At 40.1% G+C, this 13708-nt stretch overlaps 2 protein-coding genes across 2 annotated transcripts; one reads left to right on the forward strand and one right to left on the reverse strand.

Moving 5' to 3' along the window:
* Nucleotides 1–699: 699 nt before the first annotated feature.
* On the reverse strand, nucleotides 700–5275 carry tmem254 (transmembrane protein 254). The gene is made up of 4 exons (XM_040138518.1): nucleotides 5122–5275; nucleotides 2963–3066; nucleotides 2105–2164; nucleotides 700–1544 (listed from the first exon to the last, which is right to left on the reverse strand). The coding sequence occupies exons 1-4, from the start codon at nucleotides 5206–5208 to the stop codon at nucleotides 1424–1426; spliced, it is 372 nt and encodes a 123-aa protein (XP_039994452.1). The 5' UTR covers nucleotides 5209–5275; the 3' UTR covers nucleotides 700–1423.
* mxtx1 (mix-type homeobox gene 1) lies at nucleotides 3982–11143 on the forward strand. The gene is made up of 3 exons (XM_040138517.1): nucleotides 3982–4094; nucleotides 9482–9666; nucleotides 10214–11143. Exons 1-3 carry the CDS (start codon nucleotides 4088–4090, stop codon nucleotides 10973–10975), a joined length of 954 nt encoding a protein of 317 aa, XP_039994451.1. The 5' UTR covers nucleotides 3982–4087; the 3' UTR covers nucleotides 10976–11143.
* The last annotated feature ends 2565 nt before the right edge of the window (nucleotides 11144–13708 follow it).

A 13708-nucleotide genomic window follows, 5' to 3' on the forward strand; every position in this document is an offset into this window, starting at 1 on the left:
CCATGCTGCTGCTTCAGCCTCATTCAGACGACGTCACACTGTTTACCTGCGTGACACACCTTTCTCTGCTGGAAGTGTTTGATTGAAGCTACATCCAAATCTGCGATTTATAAAACCACGTCAAAGTAACATCAAATCCTTCTAGCTTTTTTTTTGGAATTGCTTAAAGCTGCACTTACAAAATATTTGTATCTAAACAGTGGATCAGATTATTAACGTGTAATGTAAAAGTGGTTGCTGGTAGTGATGAACCCAGAGAGAATTTATTCTCGACATTCACCCACCAATTCCGTCCTGATTGAAATATCTCAACAGCTCTTGGTTGAATTGCCATGAAATTTTGTACAGAGGATCAAAGCATAAGACTTTGATGATCCTGACTTGTCCCTCTAACACCACCATCAGGTCACCACCTCAGCTGCACACTCTGTTTAGTGCTGACTATCAAATGTTAACAGGCCGATACGCCAAACTAAGATGGCGCACATGGCGTCCACATCAGCGCTTTAGCTTTGTCATTGTGAGCACGGTTGCATGCTGACGCTAGTGTTTAGCTAGCGCTGCTGCTAGTATGGCTGTAGACTCTGAGTGTTCTTATGTTTTGAGTGAATTATTTGGTAAAACTCTATAAAATATGGAGAAGTATGTGGAGCATTGTTTAGAGGAATAAAAATTATTCAGCAAAAAACACATTTCATGCAGTTTGTCAGTCACTTTTTTATTTTGCAGTGTTATTATTAAGAACCATCAGTCTGTGGTTTAAGAACTCAAAGCACCTCAGTATAAGGAAGGCAAACGTGAGTTTAAGACATGCATACAGCAGCGCTCTTTATCCTGGAGGATTTCTGGGGCAGGTGGCAGCTCATCATCTGCAGCCAACCTGTGTGATATTATGCTCCTCACAGCAGCTGAAAAAATATCCCTCCTGCCACCATCCAGGCTGAATGTAAACATCGTGAGAGTTCAAATCAATTGCAGAAAAGGTCCCCCCATATTGCACTAAATATTCATACTCAGGGCAGATTCATCAAGAGAGCTATGATGAGTTAATTACTTCTGTTAATACTATTGTCAGTAAAAACCTTAAGATATTACCTGTAAAGTACTACAGCCCTCTTTCACCTTTGTTTATAGAAAGTCTATGGAATGAAACAGAAATGTCAGTCCATCATAAAATCGTAAGAAACAGTATAAATCAAGTAAGAGATCATTTCAATGTATCAAAGTTATGTCTCCCATTAAATTCTTTTGTGGTAAAAGAACTGAAAGAAAAGGGGTCAAGGGTCTTCCTCCATTACTTGCCCCCTCAGCAGGATTTCATATCAACAGAGAAAGACAGTGGAAGAAGAAGAGGCTCAAGGAGGCAATTGATTTTCGAAATTCCGCTTATGCAGTCTTCTTCTGTAGGCTTCTGCTGCGGGAGTCAGTGCTGTTTGGGGCGCTCGGGGTCGTACTTGAGGAGCAGGCCGAGGGAGGCGAAGCCAAACAGAAAGGTCTGGACAAACCACAGGCAGCGAGTGGCCGTGCTGTTGATACCTTTGTTACTGCAGGGACATAGAGAGGAAACAATGAGCAAAAATCTAGTTACTGTAGCAGCTGTTTCATTGTGTCCAAGTCCTAACAGTGTTCGCTCACACCCATGGCCCTTCATTTAGCAGAATGTGCTAAAAGCTTGAAAAAAATCAGTTCCTGTGGACAATTGAGCCAATATGTGATGAGTGAAGAAACATTGTCATTGCTCATCTAATAAGTTTCTAATGTACACTGGCCTCACAGACTTTTTTGGTTAGTTGTGGTTTATATTTACTCTCCATTTGATAAAATACAAGACCGACATTGGACAAATGTCATTCAAGAACAACGTACTTATTGTTGTCACAAAATAATGCTGCCCTAGTAAAAACACATGAGGGAGGCAGCTTTTGGACGTTTGTTTATACTGACATATGGTGTGAATAGTGTGTTTAGGATTAGTTTTGAGGCTTTAAAGGTTTATGAAACTTTTGACGAGGTCCAATTTTATAACAGAGGTGACTGGGAGCAGGTTTATAAAAATTAGATTACACCACCATCTAGTGGACAATAAAGTTCAGGTCATTCTTACCTGCACACCTTCAATGCAGTAAAGGCCTCAAGGACATGAATAGCCAAGGCCGCCCACCACCTGTAACAGACAGAGAAGTGTTCAAATCCACAGACTTTCTGCAAATTATCAACAATGATAATTTACACATTCTCCTTAAGAATTAATCACAGTCTCGACGTCTAAATTCAGACAGTAGCCTGGTCTGAGAACAGTGAAACTTCACTCCGGGTTTTTGTTTTTCCTCCTGCAAAGATAAGTAACACCCAGCTGCCACTACACCGCTGAATTAACAGGAGTCCCATGACAACCTAAAAAAGATCAACCACTTCACGCGTTTCAAACCACAAAAGACTGAGCAACGACTTCCACTTGAAGCCTCTTCTCATCAAGCACTGAGACTTGAGGGCTGACCTGTATGTCACATGACTTAACGAACAACAAAACATCGTCCTTTCATTGCAGTCTTATTACTCTGGTGGTGCCGCAAGAGGCAACGTGACTGAAACGAGGAATTAGCGCGCAGGGGGAGGGATGGTGACGATCTGCTAACGGTGAAAAACACGAAGGCGCTAGTCGATTAAACTGTGTATTTCAGCCCTGTGAGTTCACTTCACACATGATTTGATTGCCATTGATGCTGCTCTGGAAAACCTGGGGCAGTGATTGTTTTTGATTCTAATGAGGCAGTACAATACATCTTTGCACATCAAACTCTTCCACATCAAACTCTTCTGAACAGCAAAGCTGTAACTATGCTTGTCCACAGGGTATAATACATTTCAGTGTATGTCCTGTTTACTCTAAGGAAGTAATCAACAGCAGTATTTCTGATTCTAGCAGGAGCCACAATGGTACAATAAAAGCTTAATCTCTTACCCTTTGTACATAAGGTCCGCATGATTATCCACAAGGTATCTGCAGAAGCTGCCATATACACCAAGGTTCTCAAATGGGATTTTTTCTGGCGCAAACACGATGCACTGCAATGCAGACACGTTATTTCAGCATTAACCCATACAAACAACACACATATGCTGTCTATTTTGAGAGAAAACTTTTACGAATCAAAGAGTGTGTCTTTTTGTAAGCACACTACAACCTATACCATACTCTGACACATGACCTTTTCAGAGCTCATTTCCCCCCAAAAAACATGTTGCTCAGAATTTCAGTGATTCCGAAACTGACCTTTTTTAATATAACATTTAAAGTCAAATGACTTTTAGTAGTGATAATGAGTTACTGTTTGAGTTGGGAAAGAAACACGGTGACAATAATGAACTGTGCAATATTAGGTTTTCTGTTTTTGGGAAACGCTCAATGAATGGCTTTCTTTGCAGCAGTTTGGATCATAACAGTAGCAGCTATATGCACTGCAAGGGGCAGCCTTGTTGTGAGATATGCCACTTAAATTTAATTTGTCACAGTTCTGGAGGAAGATCAGTTCTGCAGCATGTTGGGGGTTTTTTTTGCGGGCTGGTATTTAAGTCTTGTCATGTGAAATCGAATGAGCAGACATGAATTTCAGGCTCTGAATCTGACTCCATATCCTCTCCACCTTTACACAAACTGAAATCAGTTTACATAGCGCTGACCTGCTGACATCTAATCTAATAATTTCCCCTATTGACTTAATGAAAACAACAGTATCTTACAGTTGAAATGATAACATTATATTTTTCCGTATAATATTTTCTTTTGAAAATGAATCTGAGTTATTTATATATTTTGTTCCATCTATTCTCTGTGTCGTTTCAAAAGAAAAGTGAAATCAGCGCCTGATTCGTTTCAGGCCACACTTGCCAGGTTCATTTCAGCCTGATTACCTGGCTGAATTCATAAATAAATACTTTACTAAGCCAACTAACATACCGTAGTACCAAGAAACATGAGAATCAAACACACATGGAGACGTTACGACACACCATCTGTCACAGTGAAGTCCACAAGACATAATGTAGCGTGCCATCCTGCTATTGTCCTCTTCTGTCCACCTGCGACATGTCAGGTATGTGTCCATGTGGACTATGGCTGGTGCACGGAAAACCCGACGGCCTATCGTTGGAAGGGGCCCAGAGACTATCAAACACCATCTAAATGCTGAACTATGTCTTTTCTTCAAATGTTGCTGATCACGAAATACCTTATGAACACATAACCTTCTTGCACGTTTGCTTGGTATTGTCTTACTACTGTAAGGTGCCTGCCTACGTTACTGTACACGTGGCAAGTGGTGGTAAAGGTTTACACGAGCCTGTCCACGTTATGTCAACATTCGCAGGGCAACAACACCGAAATACGCCGAAAAGCACAGACGTCGTGACTTGTTGCCTTTCCGCCCAGCACAGTAACACATTTCGCACAAGCCTGAAGACATTTTACACGTTCAAAAAAAAAAATGTATTAATCATTTTGTTCTATTTTTGTGTCTATTAAGCCAATGAGGCATTTATTTTATTGACCAAGCACTGTTACATTAGCCACAACGAAACCCAAATATCCGCCGACAACCTGTTAGCTTTACAGACCCCGCGGTGTATTTTGTGAGGGAACAGCTTTCCACTGACTTAAATACTCGCCACAGATAAAACTGGCGTTACCGTCTTTTTTGAATTCTTATATAAGGCAACGGAAGGTAAGAGGACAAACATTAGCTAGAGTTGGCTAACAACTACAGCGGACTGCAAACTTGTCCTGTGGACACTGCCCAAAGGTTTATTTGAGTTGAGCTCCTGATAAAAGGACTGAATGAATCCCGATAAGATTCGCTATCAACAGCAGTGACTTGGCAATGACCTCCGAGGCTGCTTTTGCCGACCCAAGTAGCATTATCACAAAAACATCGAGTGTTGAGTGGAAATACAGAAAAAAAAACTTTAGATACAAACTCACGATATAGGATTTTAACGAGAGTGACACCGGACCCGGAGGACATTTTACGCAACACAACGAGGGGGCATTTACACAGAGAAATCAAGTCAACCAGGGGTCTTTAACCTGTCTGACTTGAATTATAGCTGATTGAATGGACTTACAGTAAAATATCCCACCGCGAGTGTCACGGTGACAATCCAAAGCAGGCTGGTTCTTCTAAAGTAATCGCGTCCATCACTTTTAGCCATAGCTACCGCTGCTCTGCGCTGGTCCCGCCGTCAAATACGACCGTGTAACTGACGCGGCGAGAGAAAAGCGGACGGGACAGCAGGGCGGAGTGTTGCATGATGGAAAAGTGAAATGGAAAAATATTAAATGAAACATCCTTAGACGGTCATTTGCTAGGTATTGCCACTGTAATACCTATTATTATTATTGTAATTAACGAGTTTACATTATATATTAAACAGTGGAATACAGTATGTTATCACCATTTCGCTTTAATGCCGCCCTCGTGTGGCTCTTTGCCGGGCTTGTCTCGTGTAGCTGTGTGAACGCGGGGGCTCCTATGTGGCGAAGGAAGAAGAATATGAATGTGTGCATGACACAAATAAAGGAATGTGGACAGTCATTTAGAAATACGCGTCGGAGAGAGATGTGAGGGCCATTGGGAAGTTAAGGAAGTGGCACCGTGTGTAACGGGGTTGATTTTGGAAGCCTACTGTCAGTTTCAAAAGTTTCAAATTTGAATAGAGAACAAAATGTGTCTGTATGTATTGAATTCTTTGTTTTGTTTTCTGAAACATTCCTGGAGCTGTCTCACCACAGCGCAAAAATTTGTCTAAATTATCTCCTGCTGTGAGCAGCTCCTCTCTTTCTGTTTTATCAATATCCAAGATGTAAACATGACATCTGAATATACATATTTACATACATGTACATGTTTTTCCTTCCTTTTCCCCAGTTTAAACACAGGATAATCGGAGAATAGTATGTAGCATGGATTCAAGTGTGAAGAGATTCATTTAGACACAGACCTCTGTTTGTTAAGACTTTGTCCAATTGCCCCTGTGAAAACCTGCTAGATGTTAGACAGCTTTTGCTTAATACAGGACCTATACTATAATTCTCCAAAAACACCCCTGTGGTGTTTTTAGCCCATCTTGTGTTTTGACTCTTCCCGAATACTTCATGACAGAGGTTTATTTTAGATAAGGTGTGGAGCTGCACCAACAGAAAATCAAGGGATTGGATGCGGAAAGGATGATCTGCCTCATCTTCCTTTTGGGTTTTTGTTAATAAAATTGTATTATTATTATCTTTATACCTTTTACTGGTAGCTGATGAATACTAACACTAATTAAATAAAATAATACATTTATTTTCTGTTTTAATCATGCCCCTTGCTAAAGAACAGAATAGGACCCAACTGTACCTAGTAAAATTACCATTGTAATTTTGTATGATTTTAAAAAGTAACAAATTATTATTTAACATCTGCATTTCAAATGCATGACAAATTTGATCCCCAACAAACAGAAAATATGATAATTGAACTGCATCCAAGGGCCATATAATCCAACCACAGGACTACCTCCAAACTGTGTTGTCTCAGTTGTTTGTCTCTGCATGCTGCAACTCCCTGACAGCCGTACACGGGCAGCATCACTGACTTCCTGTTTGGAGGATTATGCTATTTACTTTACATGAAGCGATAAGATGATCAGCTGGCATTTTGTTTTTTCTAATATACAAATCTCTATAGAATCAAGACAAAAGTAAACAAAGCTCTTTATAGTGATTTTGCATTAGCTGAATAGCCTATGGGCTGAACAAGTGTTAGCTTTTATCACTCAATCATTGTATGTAAACTTGGGCACGGCAAGTATTTAATCTGTTGAAATGGTGTTTTGATAAGAGTTTTTCCCAAATTAATATTTTATCAGACTAATTTTAGATAGTGAAATACACGGTGCAAGTTTTTTTTAATATGAATATCCAGAATGAATTTTCATCATTATTTCATGTTGCCGAGTGTGGAAGCTTCCATTTTTGGCGAAATGTTGCACATGATGCCTGATAGGATTTGGATCAAACACAGAGAGAGTTGGGGGACTCTCAGGAGCCGTCTCCACACATGGAGACATTGATTCTCCTGGTTGTCCAGATAAAGATAAAAAGAAATGGCCTGAGCTTGTTTTGTTGCATTAGATAACTCTGGTAGACTTCAAGCTACACAGTGTTCTAATACTAATTGTAATATCTAAAAAAACTGTAACTCTGTACTGTTTCTACACTTTGTCCTTCAGAACTGTTTGACTTTTGACTCAGTATGTTAGCTTTTACATTGTCAGCGTATTTGACATATAGCTGATATACAAACATCTAGAAATGATTAAATGCAGTTCTTCAAAGCATAAGACTACTGTGAATAAGCACAGGAGTGGACATATGCAGCTAATGCAAATACATACATAAAAATTGTTTCATTTAAGTAATCACATGGCTAAATTCTGGCAGCAAGTCAGACCACAGAAGAAAAATTTGACACACTGAGGTTAAAGGTCATTAGTATTTGCATACAGCTCGGTCATGGCCTGGACATGTTAAACCATTTGACAAGCTTTCCCCTCACTTTGATGCATTTATTCCCTGTAATGAGGCTGGAGTGTGGGATGGAGTAACTGTCCAATTAATCACTGAATAATTACCCACCTTTGTTTTTCTTCTTGTGATAGCATGGAGCTTCTCTGCACATGAAAAGAAAACAGGAGCCACTGATAGGCTTCAACTCAGAGTGCTATTCTGTATTTTGCTAATGTCTGTGGTTAAATATTTCCTTAAGGCTATTGTTGGTTGATTAATGTTCAGCAGTTTGTTAAGCCGCCTATGTTTGCACTTAACACTAATCAGATGACTACCAGTGGCCAAATTTGAATGAAAGGGAAGCCTTGACATATAATAAGATATGCCTCTAGTCTTTTTTTAAATTAAAAAGTTTAAGTTTTATCCTGCCATTTCATATTTCAGAAAATGTTGTCATGAAAAATAGGGGAATAATATATATTTAAATGCATTGTATTAATGACCAACGACTTGTTAACAAACACAAAAACCCACCACACAGTTGAACTATTTTTGCCATCATTAAAATAATAGACAAAATTTACAGAAAGGAATTTCTTTGTATGGGCCTTGTCTTGTATGTATACTATTTGATATGTCACATATTCAGTGGCACAAAAACACAAATAATCACATGCATGTCGTCTTTTAGTAAAGTGGTATCGATGAGGCTAACGACTCCAGAAAGACCCTCTTTTGTCTCACCCAAAATCATCCTACACTATTTCATATTTGCCGTTGACCTTGCCACTACATTGATAGGGATTAGGTGATAACAGAGGGTGGAAGGGCCACTCTGGTCAGAGTACTTCTGTTAACCACCCATCCTCAAAGTAAAACAGCACTCCACACCCCATCACTCTGTTCTGGCTTTACCGTGGCCTTATGGGGTCTCAAGTGTTCAATATAAAAGGTACCCTGATCCAACCAGGAGACACACTCTGAGACTCTCAGTGAAGGAACACAAGGCCATACTGAACTCTGACCCATCAGAAGTCCATTAGAAATCTATTTGAGCCTAGAGCTGCTATGTGGAAGGACTCCAGCAATGGTAAGAGCTGTTTATAGTCTATAAAAGTTAGGAAAACAAGGGATTTTGCTGGTTGAGATAATCAAAAACATTCTTTTTTAAGTTCGGTTTGCTTCTTTTATTCATAATCCGCAGCCATGTCTTAGATGATGTTAACTTTTTGTATGATTTTGTATGAAATAATCGAAATAGTGTTTATTTAACCTGCCTGCTGTACCAGGTGGATGGGTTTTACTGCACCAGGACGACTTAAGACAGGTAGTGTCAGGCAGCGCGCCAATAACAGAAAATCCCCTTAAAATGAATTTCAGATTCTTCTGTTAGGTTGTGCAAGCATGATGGCACTCATTGCATATACTAGAAGGCAAAACACAGCAACCTACTTCCTAGGTGGGCTAAAAACAAACATTTGTTCAAGAATTTGCATTTATTAGAACCAGGTTTGGTACAATGAATAGATTAATACTGGCAGCAGATTTTTTAAAATAAGCTAGAGTCCTTTGCAGCCTCAGTGTAAAAAGAAACAGGCCTGCTGCACCACTGAGCACTTGGCTGTTAAAGATAATTGGTTCAAAAGTTACCTTTTTAAAATTTGAATTTCGCAGCATAAACAAATTCAGATATTACAACAACAGAACCATGCAAACAGCAAGGAAGTTAATTATATAGTATGTGTCAGTGTACATATTCAACATTCTGCAGTGGTGAAGTGTATTGTTTGGTTGCAGCTGCAGCGAGAAGCCTGTACTGACCACACACTCCTTGGTTTACAATAAGGACTTTATGCAGAACAGATGGATAATAAGGGAAGAATATTTGTTATGGATCCTGTCTGATATGGAACCTGCTCTCCTCTCTCCCCTCAGATGATGCCAGACCTGCAGCCTCCAGCGGCGGCTCCTCTCGCAGCGCTAGCCGCAGGAAGAGAACCAGCTTCTCCAAGGAACATGTGGAGCTCCTACGTGCCACCTTCGAAACCGACCCCTACCCTGGCATCAGCCTCAGAGAGAGCCTGTCCCAGACCACAGGCCTGCCGGAGTCACGCATCCAGGTACACAGGCACCTCGTGCCAACTTATATAGCAGAAAGCCTTATCTGTGGAATAGATATGATGATGAAATAAATAAACTGTCAGTAAAATTGCCAGTTCAAATACATTTAGAATTATATTTATCTTTATTTGGAAAATTGGATATCGCTGTTGTTTCAAGAATGAATGGCACATGCATGCTTTACACATAAACATATACAGTAAGTACAAACATACACACGTATAGTTACTGTCGTAAGGGATTTTGCACTGTGGATTCTTATCATAAAAAGCCTTTGTTTTCAAATGCATCCTGCATAGAATTGTAGATACAACTATCACTCTATCACTTTATTTCTTTATCTTTAGAGATGACACAAGCTGCTTTTATCAGGATCTTGTTTGACTGGACAGATAGCCTGTACAACAGGCTCTGAAAGCTGAGAACTACAAGATTTGCTCTGTCCCTACTCCACTGGTGCCCAGAAAATGATTAACAGAACAGAATGTGTTGCTTTATCTGTCCTTGCTTTGAATCTAAACTCCTTTTTCTCTCATTCCTGTCCAGGTGTGGTTTCAGAACCGTAGAGCTCGCACCCTGAAGTGCAAAGGAGCAAAGAAAGCACTGTGGCACTCTGATACCCCAGTCCAGGACACACTCCCTCCACCTCATGTTGTTGCCAACAGGGGATCACGGGTCGTCCCCATCCCCCTGCCACCTCAGGGACCCCCACCAGCCTACCCAACCCTGGTGAAGGAGGAGATGGAGGAAGCCTGCTACTATCGACAGTGTCCTCCAGCTTACTCCACCATTGAGGAGCATGGACATTACAGCTCCATGTATGGGCTCCAGCAGGGCAGACTGCTGGGCAGCAGCTCAAGCCCACCCCTGAGGGGCTACTGGTCCCAGGCAGGCAGCCAAACCTCCCCTGTCCCGCCGCTGTGGTGCCATTCTCCCCTGGAGATGAGAAACTATAGCTCGAGTTCCAGCCAGACAGCAGCCTTCATGTATCCAGGATCAGCAGAGCAGCAAACATACATGACCTCTTCCACCTCCCAGTCCTCCACCCCAGACACCCCTGATTCTGGATACTGGGATGCCAGTCTGGAGAACAGCCCACCACTAGAAGGTCAGTACTCGCAGCTGGAAGATTCATGGAGCGGGGTTATTCTGGAAGGCTGCGTGGAGTCCAGACATCAGGGGCTGGTCCAGCACGCCCCCCTGCCTGAGCTCTCCCTGCATGAGATCTTAGGGGAGTTGGATGAAGACTGGCTGGGAGGAGAAGGACTGGATAGCCATGCCACTGGGGAGAAAATGGCTTTCTGCTGATGACTCTGTTATAAGGATTTACAATGGACACTTTACAAATCATTTGTATTATTTTGATTTTAGTCATTTGTGTTTTGCCTCTGAGATATGTACATATAAACAGTCCAAAGATTCTGCCAAAACATTGGAAAATGGATCCATATTTTCAAAATTCTAAAATCCTACATGATTTTTTTATTTATTTCACACTGACTACAGTTTGTTTTGGTTAATGTATTTATTCATCAATTCACTATTTATAACATCTATTTATGATTTTCTGCACTTTTATACAAATAAATCAGTAGTAATAAAACATAATACAGTTGTCTGTGTTTTTTTTCATCCAATAATTTAGGTAATTTACAGCCAATAAGATTTGGCTCTGTTTCTTAATGTCAGCAGAGCGAAATCCATTACATGAATTCCTCTGGTATCCAGATGTGCCAGATTTGCTATCAAGCTGGGAGAAAAAGTAGGTCACACACTACAACCAGTAGATGGTGCCTGTGAGATGGGAGAGGGAGGAGAAGGCCACTGATTTCTCTCTGACTGAAACCTCTGTCTTGTGGGGGGATTTGAGGCCCAAAACGGAGGCTTTTGTTCCAAATGAAAGATTTCTCATTCGACAAATTGGATTATTTTTTGTTGGTTAAAAAGTATGATGAAACAGCTGCCATTTATGTGGACATAATAGTAAAACTTTGGCTTCAAAAGTTGGGCTACTACTTTTATCTCTTTTCATATAAACAGAAACATTTAAAACATATTTTCTAACAGGAAACTATCATCATTTTAATGCATTGTACTTGAATGTAACCCTAACCTCAAAAGCAAAACAATTTTATGTATTTCATCTGCTGAAATTGGACATTTATGAAGCTCTAAAAGTGACAAAATGTAGTAAAAGATAATCAGAAGTCAGCGGCACAGCTGAATACATAAATTGTTTCCTTAATGAGGACAACAAATTGCACTTGAAGATGCAGATAATGTTATGAACATAGATGCAAGGTTTCTGTGAACTTCCTCAAAGCGTTAGATACCAACCTTTGATAGCATTAGCAACCCAGCAAAAATGCTTTAGCTACTGTTGCAAAATTTGCACAGTGATGCTACAGCAGTATGCAGTCAAGTCAGCTTCAGCTAGGCAGCTAGCTAGCTACACAATCTTCACAATTGCTCCTCTAATGTTAGACACACACACACACACACACACACACACACACAAACAAACACACACACACACACACACACACACACACACACACACACACACACACACACACACACACACAGCTTTGTCAGAAACTGAATAGATTATTTGAAGGAAAGGAAAATTAAGGAGTTGAAAAAGGAAATGAGTTACTGAAAGATGATTGAAAGATAGAAGAGTGACCATTTAAGTTTTAACTTATTTTATTGGTGGACGGTGAAAAAAGGAAAAAAAGCTTCTTTTTTGGTATTTTTTGACAACTGATTGAAGATTAAAGGAAAAGTATAAAGGTTTATATTTTGTCTTACACCCCATTTTAATTATTTAAACCTCGATTTATTTAAACTGATTTTTTTGGCCACTTGGGGGCAGCAGAAACAAGTTGTGAACACAACATTGACATATCATCATCTTTTGAGTTGATATGGTGAATGTGTTACCAATTTACACATCCAGCAAAGACAAACCAAGAATAGCATTCATTTGGAGTCATTTGTGTCCCACTGATGAATGTTTAATATTGAATATTGACTCTCTTTTAGCTCTATTTTTGGTCTCTACCAACTCACGAGGGAAACATCAGGCTCTTTAACTGGTAAATGCTCCCCAAGTTCACCAGCCAGTCGTGAACTGTGTCTGTCATGCTGTTTGGTGCTGTGTAGGTTTTGTACAGTGGGTTTTTAGCACTTTTTCCACTGAAAACAGTTGGACATCCAGACATCCAGACATTTAGCTGAACCTCACTAAAAAACTTTAAAAATAAAAAATAAAACTTTGTAAAGCTGGGGGGAGTTGCAGATTCAGTTGATAATTCTTTGTAGGTTCATCACTATGAGCAATCCCTTTTACATGGTCATATTGTTTTCATGTCTTCATTTTATATATTTTTATTATAAAAATATCAGATATAGTTGCTTTAACAAGCAATATTATTTATTGGAGCATTTTGCCCGTTTCGAGGCTTCACAAACATTATTCTGTAATGCTTTATTTCAAACACCTAGTTTTTGTTCAAACGCTGCAGTAATTTTGTAATTTAACACTTTATGGAAAAGGCCACTCTCAGTCGGTTTCAAGAGTCCTTCTTTTTACTTTTCTGGACTGAACCTCAGTTAGTCCGCCATAATGTACTACGGGTTAAATTGTCAGGTCAAGATGAAAGATATATCCCATGTGTGTATCAGCCCTCTGCTCTCCCCTGATCTGATGACCCCAACACACATTTTTTTATCAAACATGCAATGGAAAAGTCCAAGACAGTTCACAGGATCTTAGAGTTGTGGCTTCACATTGTATCCCACAACAGTCAAATGTGCTTGTGTTGTTTATACTGTATTGGCCTCCTGCCTTCATCTTCAAGATGGGAGGAAGGGTGTTGTCCTTTTGTTAGTGTCTGGCGTGGGTTCCTGTCCCCAGAAAAAACACACAATAGGCAGGAGGAAACGTGGCTCTTCAGCCTGCTGTACTCTCTAAAGATAGCTCAGCAGAGGAAATGTCGCAGACTTTCGGCATCTGACGTGTGTCAGGCAGGTGTTTAC

The sequence above is a fragment of the Xiphias gladius genome, chromosome 11 (genome assembly GCF_016859285.1).
Source record: "Xiphias gladius isolate SHS-SW01 ecotype Sanya breed wild chromosome 11, ASM1685928v1, whole genome shotgun sequence".
Lineage (NCBI taxonomy): Eukaryota > Metazoa > Chordata > Actinopteri > Istiophoriformes > Xiphiidae > Xiphias > Xiphias gladius.